This window comes from Ascaphus truei, chromosome 23 (genome assembly GCF_040206685.1).
Source record: "Ascaphus truei isolate aAscTru1 chromosome 23, aAscTru1.hap1, whole genome shotgun sequence".
Classification (NCBI taxonomy): Eukaryota; Metazoa; Chordata; class Amphibia; order Anura; family Ascaphidae; genus Ascaphus; species Ascaphus truei.
In genome coordinates this window covers 3,023,918-3,047,443 of record NC_134505.1, presented here as the reverse complement: position 1 = coordinate 3,047,443, position 23,526 = coordinate 3,023,918, and the positions used below count along the sequence as shown (strand labels likewise).

General features: G+C 43.7%; 2 protein-coding genes across 3 annotated transcripts in view; one reads left to right on the top strand and one right to left on the bottom strand.

Annotated features, from left to right (window-relative positions):
* Positions 1-782: 782 nt before the first annotated feature.
* On the bottom strand, positions 783-6,029 carry LOC142473068 (keratin, type I cytoskeletal 19-like). 2 transcript variants are annotated; one of them, XM_075580228.1, is made up of 8 exons: positions 5,528-6,028; positions 4,136-4,218; positions 3,613-3,769; positions 2,768-2,929; positions 2,543-2,668; positions 1,976-2,196; positions 1,751-1,767; positions 783-1,137 (listed from the first exon to the last, which is right to left on the bottom strand). In XM_075580228.1, the coding sequence occupies exons 1-8, from the start codon at positions 5,960-5,962 to the stop codon at positions 1,058-1,060; spliced, it is 1,281 nt and encodes a 426-aa protein (XP_075436343.1). In that variant the 5' UTR covers positions 5,963-6,028; the 3' UTR covers positions 783-1,057. The 2 variants fall into 2 exon arrangements, with proteins under 2 accessions (XP_075436343.1, XP_075436344.1); XM_075580229.1 differs by lacking the exon at positions 1,751-1,767 and having other exon boundaries at positions 5,528-6,029.
* A 7,124-nt stretch (positions 6,030-13,153) lies between these two features.
* LOC142473063 (keratin, type I cytoskeletal 19-like) overlaps positions 13,154-23,526 on the top strand; it is a 35,075-nt gene continuing 24,702 nt past the window's right edge. The window contains exons 1-7 of the mRNA XM_075580225.1: positions 13,154-13,634; positions 15,192-15,274; positions 15,642-15,798; positions 16,431-16,592; positions 16,692-16,817; positions 17,169-17,389; positions 18,075-18,091. Of these exons, the coding sequence (XP_075436340.1) occupies positions 13,212-13,634; positions 15,192-15,274; positions 15,642-15,798; positions 16,431-16,592; positions 16,692-16,817; positions 17,169-17,389; positions 18,075-18,091 (1,189 nt within the window). The 5' untranslated portion in view covers positions 13,154-13,211. The remainder of the gene's footprint in view (positions 13,635-15,191; positions 15,275-15,641; positions 15,799-16,430; positions 16,593-16,691; positions 16,818-17,168; positions 17,390-18,074; positions 18,092-23,526) is intronic.

The window sequence follows — 23,526 nt, the reverse complement described above, 5'->3', positions numbered from 1 at the left end:
CCCAAACAGCTGTCTGTGATTAGGGTTACTGGCTCTGCACTTCTGTAAACCAGGCTGTGCTTAGAGGCTGCGTAATGCGGCAGGCAGAAGCTTATAGGGAACCCCATGTTACAATGGACAAGAAATCAAAAGTGACACACTGTGAGTGCTCATTTGCATGTCATTACCCAGAATCCCTGGCTGCAGTGAAAGCACTGTATGCAAAGAGATAATGGAGAAGGGCATGGTTGCTTGGTCAGCGCCGCGCTGACACTGCCAGGGAACCTGGGGAGAGTTCGTTTTATGGACCACTTAACTTTGTTATGTCTCTAATTTGTGTAATTAAATAACAAAATGCCTCTTGATTAGTTACCAGAATGCATTCGCTGTTATTAAAACATGACAGAACTGGAAACATAAGGGATTATTTATTAAGGTCTGATGGAACGAGTGATTTTTGCGCTCATGTTACAAGTCCTTGTCTCTCCTCCTCCTCTCCCAGGGACAGCATTGTGTGTGGGGTTTTTTTTACCAAACTCCTTATTTTGTGCATTCTGGAAGAATTTAATTCATTTCTGTTTGCTCTTGGAAATAAAGTTAGAGATTCAAAGAAGACGCCATCTTTGTATGAAAGAAGTGGGTGAGTGTAGCTCCAGACTGAGTCCATTAGTAAATAAGCACAGATACTGAGAGACGGGCTTTGTTTGGGTTTGTAGATATATATAATCCGTAGCACAGAATCATCACACTTGGACCTTATTACCTGGAACAGCACTGAATGAAAAGTCAGACAAGTCTCAATATGCATGAACGAAGCGCAGAACTTTATTAGATAGGGAAGAATATAGGGGACCTCAGCACTTAGTACAAGAATTTCTACTATGAGGTTATCATCAGCATCAAAAACAGACAGACAGAGAAGTAGGAAGGGAGGACTCAATGGACTGAACCATGAGAAATCTACACAGCGCGTCTTTCCTTGTTCTATTATATGTTGTCTTTCTCTGGTGATGAGCTCATGTTTAGCGTACGTAGTCATGAGACGAGAGTTGAGCTGGGTTTTCAGACAGTTTTTAGGTTAGTAGTTGGACTGATGAACTTTCTTTCTTTCCACGGTTTCCTCTACGACGGTGCGAACGTTGCGTGGGATTTGAGGAACTGTGTAAGAGAGGAAAACACTGGTTAGACATTCTGGGTAATAAACACTAAGATACTCTTTGCCTCGGGAAGAGGCATTGCAATGGGGTTTTATGCAGAAAACTGCTTGGTAAATATGGCCTTCTTTGTTCTTCTAATGGAGAAGTGAAGATTAAGGTTTTAAAGGGACTCTGTTCTATGGCATGGGCAATACGTAAGAGAGATAACATGGTGGAAGACATAACATGCGAACATGAACAACATGGACAATTTGTACCACTTAAACTTATGACATGTCTCTGATATGTGTAACTGACTAACAGCCTAGCAAATGCCTCCTGATTAGTTACCAGAATGCATTGTCTGTTGTTAGCACATTACACAACTGGAAACATAAAGGATTAAGTATTAAGGTCTGATGGATAAAGGGTCTTTATTATTTTCCTTTTACATCCGTGTTACCTGTGTGATTACATTAATTCTCCCAAACATGGAAAAATGCATTGTAGAAGTAAATCTGTGTAACTGCTGTATAATATAACTATTTGACAATCTTTTCTAAGAGTAGGTTTGTTCAACTTCAGAGAAAACTAATAAAGAAAACTAATAGAGGACAGAAGAAAAATGCACTTACTGTCTTTGTAGGACTGTCTGTGGGGGAAAAAAGAAAGACATTAATAGAGTCACTTTGATTAGTGGTGTTCAAATAAACAAATATTGCCATTTTATATATATAAACCTAGTATTATTACACAATGCAGTATAGTTTCAAAATGGAGCAACATTTCCTCTTGACAAGACACCTATGACAGTGGTGAGTACTGGTCCTCCTCATCACTCCAGTTATGGTTCTACTTACTGGACGTCTTCACCCTCCAGCAGGCATCTGTAGGTGGCAATTTCCTGCTCCAGACGGCTCTTCGCGTCCAGGAGGAGTTTGTGCTCATAGCTTTGGCGTTCCATGTCTGATCGCAATTCGGCAAGCTGAGTCTCTACACAACCTATCATCTCCTGTAGCTGTGAGAGCTGGAAGCAATACCGGCCTTCTGTCTCTGCCAAGGTGCCCTCCAGTGCTGATTTCTGCAATGGAGAAGAAGACAGGTATAGGATGGTGCCAGAATCAGACACTTCTTCCGCAGTCTTATCAATAATTGGGAAGAAAAAAAAAAGATACAATACGCACACACCTAAATTCCAGTTTCATTAGTGCTTCTCAAGAGAGCATAATGAAACACTGATGAATACACCCGTCCCTAACGATTGACAATGATCCTTAATGCACTTACAATTACTCCTAAGATCACACCAACTGAAATATCTTCAGGGTATAAATGTCCCTCTTCCTATGATACCGTTCATATATGGTGCACACAATGTGTCTGTGTTTATCCTGTATATTATATATGATATTGTTGAAGGATCTCACCATGCTCAGTTGAGTCTGCAGCTCAATCTCCAAGCCATGGAGAGTGCGTCTGAGGTTGGTGATTTCACTCTTGCCGGACTGGATCTGTTCACCATGATTTGAAACTTCCCTGTTCAGTTGCTCTGTCTGGAAGGGGAGATGAAGATTGAGGAGGCTCTTCTAAGGCACATAAATCTTTACAACACAATGCCAAATAGCCAAGAAGAAAGCACCATGATGTCCCACCTTGTTAAGGTACCAGGCTTCAACTTCCTTGCGATTCTTATCAGCCAGGACTTCGTATTGGTCTCTCATGTCAGCCAGAATCTTGCTCAGGTCCACAGTGGGAGCAGCGTTCATCTCCACACTCACGTGACCACCAACTTGTCCACGCAGACAATTCATTTCCTGCAAAACAAACCGAGCCCCGTGGCTTGGTTACCTAATATACATTTGAAGGATGCTACAATCTTCTCTCTATTCATATTCAGACATGACATGAATTATATGAGTCCTGGCCTATTCTATGTATTATTGGGTTTAGAAGTTACAAATTGGACTCCACTACTATTTCCTATTCTTCAAGCTCTACATGATGGTTAAACGACTAATTGCTCAATGGGTCTTTGATTATGTTCTCTAAGTAGGAAAGAGAAGTTACACTAAGGGTAATACGTTGTAATTAGATGATTACTTTGAGATTTAAGCTCTGAGCTACCCAGAGAACGGCCTATTATTTATTTTAAGATGTATTGTGCTTGCATTGTTCTGCAGTATGTATCTGGTTTACATCAGATGTTTGAATATTTAAGTGACCCCCAAATATATGACTTGTGGGTGTCCAATAGCTTGCCATTAATTGTTGCACCTATAATTACTCTTGCTAAAAACTCCTCATAGTGGAGTATCTATCTCTATATTGCAGAACTGTCCAATTCCTAGGGGCGTAATGTTTTCTCGTCAAACATTGTGAACATATTGTTCTGATGTACTTTGCCAAGCTCTGCATCCTCACATATCTTAAGATTCCAGCCCAGTACCATCTCTTGATTGCATGCTGCCCGCCCTATGCAAAACACAACTTGACCTACCTCTTCATGGTTCTTCTTCAGATAAGTCAGCTCCTCCGTCAGGCTTTCAACCTGGATCTGCAGGTCAGCCCTGGTTAGAGTCAGCTCATCCAGGACTCTGCGCAGGCCATTGATGTCACCTTCGACTCTCATACAGAGGGACAGCTCAGTCTCATACCTTGATGGAGAAAGGTTGATAAAGGCCTTGTTATTTTTGGCCCACTTTGTAAACTTACAATGATCTGCTCATCCATGTCCCCAATAAACTATTTGAACTGCATGCCAAGTAGATCTAGCATGCACATACACATGTATGTAAACACCTGTTAACACTCAAAAGCCCCATTTCAACATGCTTTAAGCCGCTTCTCCATATCAGAAAAATACATTAAAGCTGGTGGCGAGCTTCAGTGCCTTCTAATGCATAATAGACAGCCTTTTTGTGGGGAGACGGTTCTGCTCGGGGTGAGGATGACTTCCAGTGCATACCACTGAATAGCGCTATGTCTTTTTTTATAAATCTAACTAAGGTCTGAGTTCTTACTTGGTTCTGAAGTCATCTGCTGCCAGCTTGGCGTTATCAATCTGCAGAACGATGCTTGCATTGTCCATGGAAGAAACGAGGATCTAGGAATTGCAGAAATCCAACACACATTACCCGCGGCTTTACAGGTGGTTTACATGATCAAATAAACATCTCCCTCTCCTCACGGACTGAATCCCATTACTCCTGATAGGAGCTTAAAGAGCTCTGAAAACCCTAAACCATTACCACATAATATATATATGTATATAAGTGTCAAAAGGAGTGCTAGTCGGCATGGTTAACGCCCACTTGCACTCCTTTTGACACATATACATATATGTATTATGTGGTAATGCTTGGGGTCCCCCCCCCCCCCATGGTTTAAGCTTGCCCCTCCCCACTTTCCAAGTTGGCAGGTCAGTTTCACTTTGCCAGGTTACGACAGATCCAATGCAGATCATTCTTACTGTAATTATACAGGTTTACAAGAATTTTAACCCAGGGAGTGTTAGGACCTGCGACACAGGGTCTGCCTTGATGTGGCTCGCAGGCTTACAGTGCTTTGGCCAAAGGGTTCAACTAAATGACCCTTTTTCAAGAGAATATATAGGTATTGCACTGTGTATTTTTGTTACATTGGAAGTGGCTTTGGGCATTTTTGTTTGTTTTTGTTGTAGGAGCTGAAAGAGTAAGTAAGCATTGCATGTTCATCCATCGCCAACGCGCAGGAAGGAGATTAACTAGAACATAACTGAAAACCAAGATTTCCCTGTGTGTGAGGTCAGCGGCTCTGTATATAAGGTCAGCGGCTCTGTATATAACAGAATAGCATTTATAGTATTTAAACTTACTGTTATTAGTTACTAGGCTCCCAATGGGTGATAGGAATATAACAAGACATTGGAGAAGCGATTGAAGTATAATGGCGATGATACGTCTGTAATATTCTATAGCTGAGAGGTTGCATTTAATACCTTTACTCCTCACACAGAATGGGAATTGTGCGTCTAGTAGAATAGAGTTACCTTGTACATCCTTTAATATACAGACTGTAAGAGGAGACCCTTATTCTATTGCTGATGTTACCTAATCTCTGCCTTATATTTTATTGCTACCCTCATGCATGTCATCTTTTGCTTATTGATTGATCATGTGATTATTAGTCAATTACATGATGTCACAGGTATGACTATATACAAAAAGGCATGGAGGGGCTAAGCAGACATATTGATGATCAGATGAGTTGTGTACGGTATATAGATGATCAGTCAGTTAGGTATATATAATGGACATATGGGGGATTTGGCAGAAAGATAAGTTTATACCAGTACATGAGGGCTCAAGCAGGGATGTATATTGTGTGTATATAGGGAAAAAAGTATGGTCCCCATTTACTGAGCATCTTCTTACCTTGTTGCGGAGTTCCTCAATCACCTTGTAGTAGTGACTGTAGTCAGAGGCCGGGGTGGGTCCATGCTTCTGGTACCATTCTCGGATCTGATTCTCCAGCTGGGCATTGGACTTCTCCAGGGAGCGCACCTTGTCCAGGTATGAGGCCAGGCGGTCATTCAGATTCTGCATGGTCTCCTTCTCACCTCCTCCAAGAAGACCATTTCCACCATCAACCCCTCCATTGCTACAGCTAGAGCTATAACCCCCGCCATAGCTATGTCCATAGCTGCCACCTGAAGCACCACCTATCCCACAGGAAACCAGCCTACTGGTGGAGAGGGAGATATTTTTACCACCATGGATGCTTGATGCCCTGTGTCCATATCTACCCAAGCCCTGGCCCTTTGAGGATCCTGAAGAGGAAGTGTTCTGCCTGATGCTGTATGAGGACATGGTGTGATCACAAAGCCTGTCTATCTAAGTGCCACAAGGAGATGTGCTTGTTGAGTGCAGGGAATCCTCTGCCTTTATACTGAGGGATTTGGGTGTGAGTTCCTCTGAAGGATTGGCACTTTAGCAAAGTCATCAGCTTTACAATACATATAATAATTATACATATAATAACCCATAAAAGTATCACTACACCCACTCTCCCCCCCCTTCCCTCTTCTGTTTTTCCAATCAACGCTCTTACACAAAGAGCTTTCACTTATCTGGGTGGTGTTATTGTGTGCATGTGCTGCATTAATTCCTAAAACAAAAGGTTTGATTCACACCGAGTCAGGGAGGCTCCCGACCCCAGGCTATGCTTTTTACTTTTGTATTCACTTATCCAGGTAAGAAGGATGCTGTCACATACACCTCCTCCCTACTCTGAAAATTAATTGGTACTGTACGGTGAAATCTGAGCACTTGTATTGCTCCAGAAAAGAAGCCCTGTCTTAGTCTTTTTATTAATGCCGTTTCTTTATCCATTTAGCTGAGTAGGGCCTGTGAGGGTAGGGGCAGCCTGGCACGCATATTACAGGTTAAGGTCGCTGGTTACCCCTGCCTGTCAAGATGGCTGCCTATATCTTAGGCTCAAATGATTATCTTACTGTAGCCAAAATGGCTGACAAAATGTATTCCTGTGTTTTCCCAATATAGGCAGTTTATTCCCCGTGTGTATTTTACTGTTGGGTATTTATAAGACCCCATTGTGTGGTGCGCTGGTAATCTACTCAGTGCAGTGTGCATGGGAACACCGGGGAAGTGAGAAGGGCGGGCACTCCAGTTAGGAGGAACATGTACTTCAAAAGAGGAGCCATTGTTCATTCACAACTCCGAGGCGCCTAGCTCTTCGGGATATATCCGGCTGAAACTGAGAAACGAGGCCTGGCTCCTAGCCCCGCCGGTTCGATTCCCATTGGTCAGTTTGAATTTTTCACCTCTCCTCACCCTCGCTTCTTGGGGTTGACCTGAAGTGCTTTCTCCTCCCAGGGCCCTGATTGGTCCGTCTCAGACAAGTCCTCACTCTCTGATTGGCCAGCAAAGTCAATCTCTTCGCCGGTTGGTCGCCAACATGGATTCTGATGGAGGTCAGGGAAGAATGTAAAACAATGCCGGTCAGAGCTCCACAGATTATTCTTGGTCCATATAATCTCAAAGTTCTAGGATACTCTGAGGCGGACGGATCATGGAAGACATCCTGGGTAAGCTAACGATGGCAGCGCCCAGCACCTAGTGAGATAGGATTCCCCCCTTAGCCCTCTGTTTGGTGAGTTAACGCCATTACTAACAGAGGGAACTGCAGTGCAAAGTAACATGTTGCATGCCCCTGTGGTAATGAAGGCGTTAGCTTGTCCATACATTCTGTTAATGTGTTCTGGAACTCCTTATGACATATCTCTGTAATCTCATTTCTTTTTGGCTTCACCATCATTAAACAAATGACTGGTAATTATCGCACACTAACTCAGATTAGGACTTAATGCCTCATTCCCGAACAGAACATGTCCTGCCCGCACCGCATTGCATCTTGTAAACCTTAAACGTGTTTTCGTCCGAGGCATTAGAAGAAGAATCCAACTGCCTCTTTGCATTCAGAAGGCCCCCCGGATGTTCAAGTATCAAGGTTATTGTTTCCAAACTGTAGTAGCACCAAGGATAAAAAGCATTACCAATAGGCACTGGGGCATTTTTTTTTTTTAAATGATCCCATTCTAAGAGACAACATCCCTGAAAGGCCAAATATCATCTTTAAAAAAAGCTAGGAACATCAAAGACAGATTGACCCGAGCGCGTTTAGGACATAAATAGCCAATAAAGGGTGACTGTCACAAAATAAGTGCGTCCATGGATGTACCACCTGTAGAGCCTGTCCATTCAGGGCAAAAGACAGATTTGGATTGAAATCAAATGTGACAAAAAAAATCTACTGTATATACCATAGATACCCATATTACCTGCAGGTCAGATCATGCTGTGTATATACTTGAATGCCACTGCGGCCAACAATATGTGGGAAAGACAACCCGGCCTTTGCAAGTGCTCATCGGGGAGATCCAAAAGGACTGAAAATAACAGCAATTGAGCAGGTTATGCAGCATTGGAGAGGAAGGGACGGAAGTAAAGGATTGAGTAAAAGGGAGACCTTTTGGCTTTACAAATTAAAAACCTTGATTCCAAATGGTCTCAATGTAGAAATTGAATGATATTTAATATAATGCAGCTCAACCCCGTTACAGCGCGGTCCGCTACATCACGGATCTGCTTATAATGCGTTTTCATTCAGTGGACCCCAGGGACCTGCGTTATAACGGGGTACAGCTGTATCATGAATCATTCTTGCCCAAATTGATACAGAGGCAGTGTTATAAAAAGAATTGCGCGTTGCTTACCATTCTTGCAAAGAACCAACATTATAAAAACGAAGTCACCCATCTTTGTCACTGAGACCACACGTTAACTCTTGGCTATAACACCATGGGGGGTAAGCGTATATATGGATAAGAGCATGCCTGCACATATAGACAAGCTTATAATATAAATATGCTTACGTGTACTGATAATATCTACAATGTTGCGTATCTAACCTCTCCGCTTGTCTTTTTCTCCATTTTCTTTGCGACTCCATATGTAGGGTATTTGTTGCAACTTCTGCCTAGGATACCTTGATTGTAAAGAGCTTTTTGTCAGAGAAATTCTCTGTCAATTGATTGTGAATATAAATATGTCTGATATCATGTGGATGAGATTTCAAATATTGAAATTTCCCCCGTTGTAACGCTTTCGCTCACCACGAACAAGGCGGGGGACCCCGTTACTGAGGTGGGAAAGGGTCGTGCCCTGAGAATCCTTGCAGCAAGAGGCTGCGCAGTGGAAGGTAAGGAGAAAGCGCACCGCAGAAGACGCGTTCCCCGATTCCTTACACCCATAAAATAAGAAGAAGAATATTTCCCAGGATTTATCCCTTCAACAATCCTTAATTCATATAAGAGAATTATGAATTGATCATAAGCTTTACTAACTCACTCGGTTCAGAATAAAATCAGTAACTTCCCTATAGGGTAGTCATCTCGAATTAATACAGTAAAGTTAAGTATAGCTAATATAATTTTCAGGTCATGTCCTTCATTCCTTATACTCCTGCAGTGTTTAATATAAAGTTAATTAAATAGAGACAAATCCATAATTGTGTATGGGTTACAAAAGAAACAACGTCTCTAACAAGATATATAATTTCATCATCTTACAGTAAGTGATCAATTGTATACTAAGTAAGATCATACCTCTACTAAAGTAGTTAATGTATATTAATCTATAGTTCTCAATATGTAGTCATTAGATATACAATCATTCTAGATGTTAACAAATAATAAGATGTCATCTAATGTATATTCATAGAATGGCTCATCATAATAATTAATTATTATTATTATTATTATTATTAATGCCCATGTCCTATTAGAAATGAATTACTAAATTGTCCATTCTCTATCCTTCTATTAGCAAGAAGGAATCATACAACAAGTCTATATGCTTAAAGTGTCTCGTCTAGATGGTTCAGTTCAGGTCACAGTACCACTGTTGTCTTTGTGTTAATAATATATTGTAATGTAATTGCGCAGATGTGTTTATTGTATATTAATTGGTGCAACTAGAAATATCAGCATATGGATGGGGGGAGGTACACTCCTGATGAAGCTTACTGAAACGTACTGGAAGCGAAACGCGTAGAGTGTTGGCCTCCTGCGATACTCCACACCCATAGACGCGTTATGCGGCCGAAACCGGAAGTGACGCCGGACGTGTTGTCGCGGAGCCCAGGGAGACGTGGGTAGGGCTGAGACCCCGCTCGGAACAGCTGATAGCTGCAGGAGGGATTTTCCCAGGACACCGTGGAGCCCGAGAGAGACGCCGAAACAGGACTGTGACGCCACTCCAGGACCATCGGCGATACCAGAGGGCACGGTGGTGGTGAGAGTACATACCTTTTTTGATCAGCGCAATGGTTCCTCTTGCTTCTTCTCACTGAGTTACCAGCAACTCGATTTCAATATATAAAGAACAGATTGCCACAGTTTTGGATGTGCCCATATAAACCTGCCACATGGAGAGTAGGCAACATATAGGAGCCACGTTTTCCTAATAACTCACTAATTAATTGCATCTACACTTATTGTAGATCGTTTTTCTTTTTCTGCTGTATTTCTCCCATGCTCCCCCTGGATTTTGAAGAAAACTTGAATCCTTTTGGGACCCTCGAAGACAGTCCCTTCCCTTCATTTTTATTTCACTATTGTTCATTCGCTGATCACTGTGTATTATATAAAGTCACACATATTGTGTCACTTGATTCACTACACCCTTTTCACCTTATTTTGTGCAAACAGTAGTAACGTGACATAAAAGGAAAAATATGAAACATTTCCACCTAAAACAGAAAAAAAACACAGATTGTAAATTCATCTGGGCAGGGAGTGTGTCTGTAACATTCCTATGTACAATGCTGGTTAACGCACACTATACTGTCACTGTGACGCGCTTTGAGCCCCAATCAGAGAAAAGCACTATATGAAATAAAGGTTATTATTATTATTCGTATTAAAATATAAGTATTCGAAAAAGGGCCGCTTGCCCTGTGCAATTTTGTCAAAACAGAGGTGCCGGTACTCAGGGCTGCAGACAGCTTCACATTCTCTCCGTCCTCCCTCTCTCTCACCTCCCCCTCTATCTCGCACCTCTCTCTCTCTCCCACACACACCCCTCGCTCTATTCTTCCCACCCGTGTCTTTCTCCCAGACCACCACCTCTCTCTCTCTCTCATTCCCCACACCCCAACTCTCTCTCTTTCTTTTCTTCACTCCCACCTCTCTCTTTTTCACCCCCCACAGGAAATATATTCTTTGATGTCATATTTATTGTCAGAAAAACATATTCATTGGAGAAAAAAACTCTTTTGTACACTTAGATGTTTTGGTGTCGAATGTAGAACTTCTACAATTTAAACATTTAAAGAAACCTTTTAGTTTTTTCTTCAACCAACCCAAATTTCTATCTTTACGCTTAATTTGACTTACATGATCCTTTGGTTGTTTTTTTTCTTCCAATTTTATATATGTTTCTCTGTCTTCCAACAATCTGTAAACTTCCCTCAAATAGTTTTCCCTACTCATTATTACGGTACCTGCACCCTTGTCTGCCGCCCTGATAACTATTTTGTCATTATTCCTAATTTCATTAAGTGCTTGGATTTCTGACTCAGCTAGATTAAATATGATTTTAGTTTAATCTTGTTTTTATTCTATTTGAGGGAAGTTTACAGATTGTTGGAAGGCAGAAATATAGCCAAAATTGGAGAAACAAAAACCTAGCTGAAATTTTTGCGAGTGAACAGAACATTTTATTCGAGAAAGGATGAAACGTGGGTATCCTTAAAGAGTCAGAATATACAGATCTAAATACTAAAGTCCCCGTGGTACCAATCCTATATATCTTACCAGAAATTTACAAAGATCCTCCTAAAAAATATCCTCCTGGACTTCCTATTATTTCGGGAATCAATTTACTAGCTTCAAATCTATTGCAATACGTGGATATATTCCCACAAGAATATGTTACAAATCTTACATCTTTCAACAAAGATGCCCCACAAATATTACAGATATTGGATAATATAAATTACAGATCACGATACTCCAATAGGGATCGCACTCTGACGAGATGCACCCCAGAGATTCTCCTTGAATCTCTATCTTCTCCACACAGGAGATCTCAAACAGTCCCCCCTCCCGCTCTCTTTAAACCTAACCCCTTTCTCACCAGGTATTTGATCCAAACAAGTTGCCACCTACAGATGTAGCTGGCTGTTCTCTCCCGCTTCACTCAACAAAAGCGCGGGACATCTCTCGTTTTTCAAGTCTAATATAATCAATGTACATTCTATTTAACTCTCAGCAAGCTGTCGAGTTGTCATTCACACCAGTATTTTCACAGCTATATGTCAGACTGAATTCTGATTTGTTTGGTTGCGGTTCATCGCCTGTCCGGCTGATGGCAAAGTGAATGTCTTTGCCTATGGGGGGGCATTGACTACATTCAATAAAGTATGTCTGAAAAAGGGTGTCTTTAATGCAAGATACATTACTACAGACATTACTGTAATCCATTGTTAAATGACCTTGGTCACTCGCATATTTGATATTTTCAGAATTAATGATGGAACAGATAAGAAAACCACTTTATCCGACATACAGTATATGTCTATATATCATTGCCAACTATCAATTTTTCAAATTTTCATCTAACCCTCAGGGGTGGCAGAATTCTATATGGCATAGTTTGTCAATGAATGCTTTCCTAATTAGAACACCCCTGTGCGCAGGAAGCAGAAGAGGTTGTTGTTCACTGCCCCCATCTTTTGCGGGTATGTTTGGTCATGGCAACTTCAAAAGGAGACATAAACGGGACCAATAGATTGAATAATCGTAAGAGATTTAATAATTGTAAGAGATTGCAGGCTCGGGAAGTACGATTATTCAATGTGCCACCACCTGCATACATTGGGAAAACACAGGAATACATTTTGTCAGCCATTTTGGCTACAGTCAGATAGTCATATGAGCCTAAAACATAGGCAGCCATCTTGACAGGCAGGGGTAACCAGTGGGCTTAACCTGTAATATGCGTGCCAGGTTGCCCCTACCATCACAGGCCCTACTCAGCTAAATGGATAAAGAAACGGCATTAATAAAAAGACTAAGACAGGGCTTCTTTTCTGGAGCAACACAAGTGCTCAGATTTCACCGTACAGTACAAATGAATTAGGGAGGTGGTGTATGTGACAGCATCCTTCTTACCTGGTTAAGTGAATACAAATGTAAAAAGCATATCCTGGGGCCGGGAGCCTCCCTGACTCAGACCTTTTGTTTTAGGCACTAATGCAGCACATGCACACAATACCACCTCCCAGATAAGTGAACGCTCTTTGTGTACGAACGTTGATTGGGAAAAGAGAAGGGGCGAGGGGAACAGTGAGACATTTCTGGGTTATTATATGTATAATTATTATATGTATTGTAAAGCTGATGACTTTGCTAAAGTGCCAATCCTTCAGAGGAACTCACACCCAAATCCCTCAGTATAAAGGCAGAGGATTCCCTGCACTCAACCATCACGTTATCTTGCTGGCACTTAGATAGAAAGGCTTTGTGATTACACCATGTCCTCTTGCAGCATCAGGCAGACCACTTCCTCTTCAGGATCCTCAAAGGGCCAGGGCTTGGGTGGTTATGGACACAGGGCATCAAGCATCCATGGTGGTAAAAATATCTCCCTCTCCACCAGTAGGCTGGTTTCCAGTGGAATAGGTGGCAGCTATGGATCTAGCTATGGCGGTGGTTATAGCTCTAGCTGTAGCAATGGAGGGGTTGACAGTGGGAATAGTCTTCTGGGAGGAGGTGAGAAGGAGACCATGCAGAATCTGAATGACCGCCTGGCCTCATACCTGGACAAGGTGCGCTCCCTGGAGAATTCAAATGCCCAGCTGGAGAATCAGATCCGAGAATGGTACCAGAAGCATGGACCCGTCCCGGACGTTGACTACAGCCATTACTACAAGCTGATTGAGGAACTCCGCAACAAGGTAAGAAGATGCTGAGGAAATGGGTACCATACATCCTTCCCTATATACATACAGTATACATCCCTGCTTGAGCCCTCATGTACTGGTATGAACTTATCTTTCTGACAAATCCCCCATATGTCTATAATATATACCTAACTGACTGACCATCTATTTACTCTTACACAAACACACACACACATGGCAATTGAGGCGTAATGCAGGTAAAATTATCTATTTTGGAAACAAGCATAAACCGGCGTCTTACAAATTAAATGGGGCACAGGTATATACACACAAACACACAGGGCATATGAGGTATAATGCAGGTAAATATAATTTTATCTATTTTGGAAACAAGCATAGACCTTACAAATTATTTGGGGCACATTAGATCAATCCTTGATGGAGAAGGATTTAGGAGTGCTTGTAGACTGCTGGTTTAGCAACAGTGCCCAATGTCAGGCAGTAGCTACCAAAAGCAAATAAGATCTTATTTTGCATTAAACAGGGAATAGATGGAAGGGAAGCATAATTATGCCACTGTATAAGGCATTAATAAGACCACACTGTGAATATGGAGTGCAGTTTTGGGCACCACTCCATAAAAAAAACATTATGGAACTAGAAAAAGTGAAGAGAAGAGTCACCAAATTAATAAAGGGGATGGGAAATCTGATATAAGGAGAGGCTAAATTGTATTTGTTTACATTACACAAGAGGCGTCTAAGAGGGGACATGATAACTATTCACATATATGTTCGGGGACAATAGAAGGAGCTTTCAAACTAACTATTGATCCCACGGGCAGTACAAATGACACTGGACCATCCCTTAAGGTTGGAGGAAAGGAGATTTCACCAGCAACAAAGAAAAGGGTTCTTTACAGTAAGGGCAGTTACATAATGTTTCACTGGGGTTGTGTGTTTGTCTTCCCCTGGATCAATATGCTGTAAATACAAATATAGGACAACGTATCTGATAACTAAAATTAGCATAGGTTGCATTTTAATGACATGTCTTTTTTCAACATCATCTACTATGTAACTATATATATGTTTTTACATATATGTGACATAATCATGTAATTGGAGATAGTCACATGACTATAGTCTATATATTAATGGATGTGCAAGATAACTTTATTCTACTAGACACACAATTCACATTCAGTATGAGGAGTAAATGCAACCTCTCAGCTACAGAATATTACAGAAGTATCATCGCTTCTCCAATGTCGTGTTGCGTTCCTATCACACATTGGGAGCATAGTAACTAATAACAGTAAGTTTAAATACTATAAAGGTTGTTCTGTTATATACAGAGCAGCTGACCTTATATACAGAGCCGCTGACCTCACACACAGGGAAATCTTGATTTTCAGTTATGTTCTAGTTAATCTCCTTCCTGCGCTTTGGCGATGGATGAACATGCAATGCTTACTTACTCTTTCAGCTCCTATCAGGGTCAATGGGAGTCAGTCTGTGAGGAGGGGGAGATGTTTATTTGACCATGTAAACCAGTAACCCCCTTCCTGTAAAGCCCCAGGTAATGTGTGTGGGTTTCTCCAATTCCTAGATCCTCGTTTCTTCCACGGACAATGCAAGCATCGTTCTGCAGATTGATAACGCCAAGCTGGCAGCAGATGACTTCAGAGCCAAGTAAGAACTCAGACCTGATTTAGATTTATAAAAATAGAAATAATGCTATTCAGTGGTATGCGCTGGAAGTCATCCTTACCCCGAGCAGAACAGTCTCCCCACAAAAAGGCTGCCTATTATGCATTAGAAGGCACGGAAAGGCACCACCAGCATTGATGGTCTTCTCTAACATGGAGAAGCAGCTTCACAGCATGTTGAATTGGGGCCTTTGAGTGTGAACGGGTGTTTACATACATGTGTATGTGCATTGTAGATCTACTTGGCATGCAGTTTAAATGGTTTATTGGGGACATGGATGAGCAGATGTTCGTATTTATACAAATTGGGTCAATAATAACAAGGCCTTTATCCACCTTAATCCATCAAGGTATGAGACTGAGGTGTCCCTCTTTATGCGTGTCGAGGGTGACATCAATGGCCTGCGCAGAGTCCTGGACGAGCTGACCCTAACCAGGGCTGACCTGGAGGTCCAGGTTGAAAACCTGACGGAGGAGATGACTTATATGAAGAAGGACCATGAAGAGGTAGGTCAAGTTGTGTTTTGCATAGGGCGGGCAGCATACAATATGTTCAAGAAGTAAATCAAAGTGTGACGAGAAAACATTAAGTCCCTAGCAATTGGACAGTTCTGCTATTTAGAGACAGATACTCCAATGTGAGGACTTTTTGGCAGGAGTAATTATACAGTAGGAACAGTACTACAATTAATGGCATGCTCTTGGACACCCACAAGTCACATATCTGGGGGTCACTTAATTATTCAAACGTCTGATGCAAACCAGGTACAATATATACTGCAGAACAATGCAAGCACAATACATCTTAAAATAAATAATAGGCAGTACTCTGGGTAGCTCAGAGCTTAAATCTCAAAATAATCATCTAATTACAACATATTACCCTTAGTGTTACTTCTCTTTCCTACTTAGATAACATAATCAAAGACCCACAATTAGACGTTTAACCATAATGTAGAGCTTGAAAGAATAGGAAATAGTATTGGAGTCCAATTTGTAACGGCTAAATCCAGTGATACCTAGAATAGGCCAGGACTCATATAACTCATGTCATGTGTGATTATGAATAGAGAGAAGATTGTAGCATCCTTCAAATGTATATTAGGTAACCAAGCCACGGGGCTCTGTTTGCTCTGCAGGAAATGAATTGTCTGCGTGGACAAGTTGGTAGCCACGTGAATGTGGAGATGAATGCGGCTCCCACTGTGGACCTGAGCAAGATTCTGGCTGACATGAGAGACCAATACGAAGTCCTGGCTGATAAGAATCGCAAGGAAGTTGAAGCCTGGTATCTTAACAAGGTGGGACATCATGGTGCTTTCTCCTTGGCTATTTGGCATTGTGTTGTAAAGATGTATGTGCCTTAGACGAGTCTACTCAATCTTTATCTCCCCTTTCAGACAGAACAACTGAACAAGGAAGTCTCAAGCCATGGTGAACAGATCCAGTCTGGCAAGAGTGAGATCACCAACCTCAGACGCACTCTCCATGACTTGGAGATTGAGCTGCAAGCTCAACTGAGCACGGTGAGGTCCTTCAGAAATATCATATACAGTATAATATACAGTATAAACACAGATGCATTGTGTGCACCATATATGAACGTTATCATAGGAAGAGGGACATTTCTGCCCGGAAGAACTTTCAGTTGGTGAGAGCCTAGGAGTAATTGTAAGTTCATTAAGGATCATTGTCAATCGCTAGGGATGGGTGTAATTATTAGGGTTTCATTATGCTTTCTTGAGAAGCAGTAATTAAACTGGAATTTAGGTGTGTGCTCGTGGTCTCTGTGTCCTATCTTCCCAATTATTCATAAATCTGCAGAAGAAGTGTCTGATACTGGCACCATCCTATACCTGTCTTCTTCTCCATTGCAGAAATCAGCACTGGAGAATACCTTGGCAGAGACAGAAGGCCGGTACTGCTTCCAGCTCTCACAGCTACAGGAGATGATAGGTTGTGTAGAGACTCAGCTTGCCGAACTGCGATCAGACATGGAACGCCAAAGCTATGAGCACAAACTCCTCCTGGACGCGAAGAGCCGTCTGGAGCAGGAAATTGCCACCTACAGACGCCTGCTGGAGGGTGAAGACGCCCAGTAAGTAGAACCATAACTGGAGCGATGAGGAGGACCAGTACTCACCACCGTCATAGGTGTCTCTTCAAGAGGAAACATAGCTCAATTTTGGAACTATGCTGCATTGTGTAATGATACTAGGTTTACCTATACACTTCCAAATTCCCAATGTTTCTCCCTAGAGAATAACCACATTAGGGGCAGTATGAGCAATGCTAACACAGGCATAAAACACCACTGCCCTGAAAAGCTTAACTCCATAAGACACCTTCCGGTAATGATAGATATGGCATGGCCCATTTACTTTACTGGACCGTAGTGTGTCTTACAGCACCAGAGTGGGCCTTATTGGGTAAATATGGGCCAAAGTGACTTGCCAAAGGTGATAAGCCTTGAGACAGGATCTCCCACTTTCAAGACCAGTGCCCATATAGCTCCTACAACTCTACAGATCAGTTTGATCATCTTTATACCTCAATCATTTGGTTGCTATATGTATGTTTCAATCGGAAGATCTGAAGACACTTCTCCTCAGACATTTCTGAGGTCTGCATTGTGTTTGCTGCAGAATGATATCATTGTTCTGCATGATAACCCCTCTGGCTTTTCATTCACAATCCTCCATATATAAAAATGTCTATACTCGTTTATTTGCACACCTCTATTCAAAGTGACTCTATTAATGTCTTTCTTTTCTTCCCAACAGACGGTCCTACAAAGACGGTAAGTGTATTTTTCTTCCGTCCTCTATTAGTTTTCATTATTAGTTTTCTCTGAAGTTGAACAAGCCTACTCGTAGAAAAGATTTTCAAATAATTATATTGTACAGCAGTTACACAGATTTACTTCTACAATGGATTTTTCCATGTTTGGGAGAATTAATGTAATCACACAGGTAACACGGATGTAAAAGGAAAATAATAAAGGCACTTTTTCCATCAGACCTTAATACATAATCCTTTATGTTTCCGTTGTGTAATGTTCTAACAACAGACAATGCATTCTGGTAACTGATCAAGAGGCATTTGCTTGGCTGTTAATCAATGACACATATCAGAGACATGTCATAAGTTTAAGTGGGCACAAATTGACCATGTTTATCATGTTCCCATGTTATATCTCCCATGTTCCCATGTTATATCTCCCATGTTCCCATGTTATATCTCCCAATAAATAGTAGGATATTTTCTCTCTTATGTATTGCCCATGCCATAGAACAAAGTACTTTTTAAACCTTAATCTTCACTTCTCCATTAGAAGAACCTAGAAGGCCATATTTATCAAACAGTTTTCTGCATAAGGTCGCGCTTATAGTGCCGGCGACGCGACGTCGCCTGAAAACAAATGCATTGCCGCTGCCGCGTGCGCTTATAGTAAGCGCGACGACGACAATGCGACAGAGCGACGTCGCCATCGCGAAAACTGGTAGCCGGCAAAATTTGATTTTTCAAGGGCTGTCGCCTCATGTGACAGCCCTTGAACCAATCAAATGCCAGGAAACCCGCAACGCCGCCGCCCAGCGAAATATAACTTTCGCCTCTGGCGACGGGTGACGTCACCCGTCGTGTCGCCGTCGCAATCAACTGCACTATACGCGCGGCCTTAGACACATTACAGTGCCTCTTCCTGAGGCAAAGGGTGTCTTCTGGCAGAAGACGACTTAGGCCATAATGTCTAACCAGTGTTCTCCTCTCTTCCTAGTTCCTCAAATCCCACGCAACGTTCGCACCGTCGTAGACCAAACTGTTGACGAGAAGAAAGTTCTGCGCTTCATTCATGCATATTGAGACTTGTCTGACTTTTCATTCAGTGCTGTTCATGTAATAAGGTCCAAGTGTGATGATTCTCAGTGGTACTGATTCTATGTACTTACAAACCCAAACATAGCCCGTCTCTCAGTATCTGTGCTTATTTACTAACCGACTTTGATATTATTCAAGAAAAAAGGATCTATTTTTATAATATATCATAAACCTGTTATGAATGTGGCATACAAAGCACTCTTTTAATAGCGTCTTTGGCTTCTGGTTTCCCAGGTAGCATTTGTTTTACCCATCCAAAATAAGACAAAAGTGCAGTTTGATGAAATTAGGAAATATTTCCCTGGCTATACAGTAAGGGCGCTGCTAATAATAGAAGCCTTTTAATCTTATATCTATATTTTTGAAACCATTGTATGTCCCTGTGTCTAGGGGCAATCACATTGGACCTTTGGCCTGTCACTCCGCCTCAGGCCAATGAGATGGCTCCTTTGGCCCGCCAGCCCCCACACACCTCTCATTGGCCGGTGTGGTCTAACAGTGTCACACACACACACACACACACACACACACACACACACACACACAGACACACACACACACCCCTGTGTCCCCCTCACCGCAAACCCCCCACCGCCCCTCACCGCAAACCCCAGCGCCACTACCCGCGGGCAGTGACGCCCGCTCCTCGGCGCCGCTGGCAAGCCTCCTCCCCCTCACCTCTCGACACGCCGCCAGCCAAACTCCTGCCGAATAACCGCTTCCTCTCACATGCCGCCTGCCCACTCGGCTCTTCTCCTCGGGCCCCGTATTACCGCCGGGAGCGCCAGCAAGCAGGTAACCCCCGCGGCCGAGCCGGGAGCACCGGGGGGCACCTGCAGGTACCACCCCACAAACCCCCGCCCACGGCCGGGAGCGCCAGCATGTACCACCACTATTCCACCCGCGGCCGGGAGCGCCAGCATGTACCACCACCATTCCCCCCGCAGCCGGGAGCGCCAGCATGTACCACCACCATTCCCCCCGCGGCCGGGAGCGCCAGCATGTACCACCACTATTCCCCCCGCGGCCGGGCAGAGGAAAAAGCAGAGGGGGGGGGGGCACACAAGAACAACAAACTGACTGACACACGAACTGCCTGTCTGAAACACACACAGACTGACTGACACACACATACACACACTGACTGACTGACACACACACACTGACTGACACACGAACTGCCTGTCTGAAACACACACACTGACTGACACACACACACTGACTAATGCGCGCACACACACCCTGACTAACGCGCACATACACAGAGTGCCTGAGACACACATACTGACTGACGCACACACACACACTGGCTGACGCACACACAAGCACTGACTGACTGCCCGCGCACACAACACAACCCCTTACTGACGCACACACACAGGGTGACTGACGTGCACACACACACACCGACTGCCTGCCACGCGCACGCACACACCCCCTGACTGACGCACGGACACACACCCTGACTGACGCACGCACACAAGCCCTGACTGACGCACGCACACACACCCTGACTGACGCACGCACACACAACCTCACTGATGCACGCACACACACCCTGACTGATGCACGCATACAACCCCTGACAGACGCACACACACACACACACACACTGACTGACGCACGCACACGCACACACAAACACATACACACACACACTGACTGATGCGCACACACACACACACACTCACACACACTGACTGATGCACACACACACACACACACACACACACACACTGGCGCACACACACACTGACACACACACACACACACACACACACTGACTGATGCACACACACACACACACACACACACTGGCGCACACACACACTGACACACACACACACACACACACACACACACACTGACTGACGCACACACACACACACACACACACACACACACTGACTGACTGACGCACACACACACACACACCGACTGACGCGCACACACACACCGACTGACACGCACACACACTGACTGACGCACACACACTGCCTGCCACACACACACACACACACTGACTGGCTGACACACACTGCCTGACGCACACACACACACACCCAGATGCGCGCACACACAAACACACACATCGACTGACGCGCACACACACTGCCTGCCGTGCACACATACACACCGACTGACGCACACACACACACACACACACTGACTGACACACACACACACACTGACACACACACACTGACTGACGCACACACACACACACTGACACACACACACTGACTGACGCACACACACACACACACTGACTGACGCGCACACACACACACACACACACATTGACCCGCACACACACACACACTGACTGACGCGCGCACACACACTGACTGACGCGTGCGCACACACACACACACTGACTCGCTCACACACTGACTGACGCGCGCACACACACACACTGACTGGCGCGCACACACACACTGACTGGCATGCACACACGCACACACACTGACTGACGCGTGCACACACACACACTGATTGACGCGCGTACACACACCGACTGACACGCACGCTGACTGACGCGTGCACGCTGAATGACGCACGCACACACTGACTGACGCGTGCACGCACACACTGACTGGCGCGCGCACGCTCACACTGACTGACGCGCGCATGCACACACTGACTGACGCGCACACGCACGCACACACTGACTGTGTGTGTGCGTCACTCAGTCTGTGTGTGTGTGTTTGTGCGTCAGACAGACTGACGCACACACACTGACTGACGCACACACACTGCATGAAGCTGTAAAGGGGGGAACGGAGCTGTAAAGGAGGGAGGGGGGGGGGACTGGATTGATGTGAACGGGGGACTAACAGAGAGGGGGGAGACAGGGGAAGAGAGAGAGGGGGGAGGAGAAAGGAGAGAGAGAGGAGCGGGAACATTACATCCCGGGTGACGCCGGGTCTCTCAGCTAGTATTTTAATAAATTATATAAAATGGATAATTTAACCTGCCAGTGGCACCAGCTCTGCTAACCCCGGCACACGCTCACCAGAACATCCCTTTCAGAACCTAATATACACCCCAAACCGCAGCAATGACCCCTAATATTAACATTCACAGCACAGGCTGATGCATTATTTTTACACCATCGGAAGATTTCTCTTGAGGCTCCGCTCTGCATACAGTGCTGCTCCGTCCTGGGCTTCCTGGGGCTTAGTACGCTGCGACACGCAGCTACACTCACCCCCTTCTTTCCTACAGAGATGGCGTCTTCTTTGAATCTCCAGCTTTATTTCCAAGAACAAACAGAAATGAATTGAACTCTTCCATAATGCACAAAATAAGGAGTTTGGTAAAAAAAACAAAAAAAACCCACACTTTTATCCCTAGGAGAGCAGGAGGAGAGACGAGGACTTACAGATGCAAATGGCCCTTTTACCATCAGACCGTAATAAATAATCCCTTATGTTTCCAGTTGTGTCATGTTTTAACAACAGCGAATGCATTCTGGTAACTAATCAACAGGCATTTTGTTATTTAATTACACAAATTAGAGATATAACAAAGTTAAGTGGTCCGAAAAACTAACTCTCCCCAGGTTCCCCGGCAGTGTCAGCGGGGCGCTGGCTATTCTATGCTGTTTATAGTCCCATATATAGAGATTGCTATATGTGGTGCTTTAATGTCCTGAATCTGTATAGGGATTGGAAGCGTGCGGAGCCGATATATGATCCTGCACAGGAAGGTTCATTTTCACTCGACACACTTCACCCATCCAGGAGATGCCGGATTCCTCCCAAGATGCCAGGTCGTTTTTACCACACATTATATTAGTTATGGTGAGTAAAAAAAGTGACAAAAACCCTCCCCCGTACAACGTACAGAAAATACAAATAACTTTTGTGAGGCACATTCATATGTCCCAGGCAGGTCTGCAACCCTGCCCTTCCCCATTATCTCTTAGCATACAGTGCTTTTTCCACTGCTGCCAATGGTTCTGGGTAATGACATGCAAATGAGCACACACAGGGTCACCTTTCACTTCATGTCTATTTTAACACGGGATCCCTATACGCTTTTGTAGTGAAGAAAAGGTAAAACACAACAGCGCCCATGCAATAAACAATAAACACACTAAATAAAGTGATATAAACTAAATAACTATACTTTTCCCTGCAGCCGAGGTTTGGATCTCTCACCCCGAGAGAAAGAGGGCAAACGCCCAGGAAACCAAAGCTGCAGCGCGCAGGAGAAGAGAAGCACAGTGTAATATGTCATGGAAAGGGGACAATTCCCACGTTGGTGGTTCACACTTACAAGTAAACTTCTTGGTCAGGCAGAAAGAGAGAGATATCAGGCCTCAATCCTAATGGGCTCCTGGTCCGCTTG

Coding starts and splice junctions, on each gene's coding strand:
- LOC142473068 (XM_075580228.1), bottom strand. CDS start 5,962: ATGTCCTCATACAGCATCAGGCAGAACACTTCCTCTTCAGGATCCTCA. Junction 4,219..5,527: donor TTGAGGAACTCCGCAACAAG/GTAAGAAGATGC, acceptor TGCAATTCCTAG/ATCCTCGTTTCTTCCATGGA. Junction 2,930..3,612: donor TGAAGAAGAACCATGAAGAG/GTAGGTCAAGTT, acceptor TTTGTTTTGCAG/GAAATGAATTGTCTGCGTGG.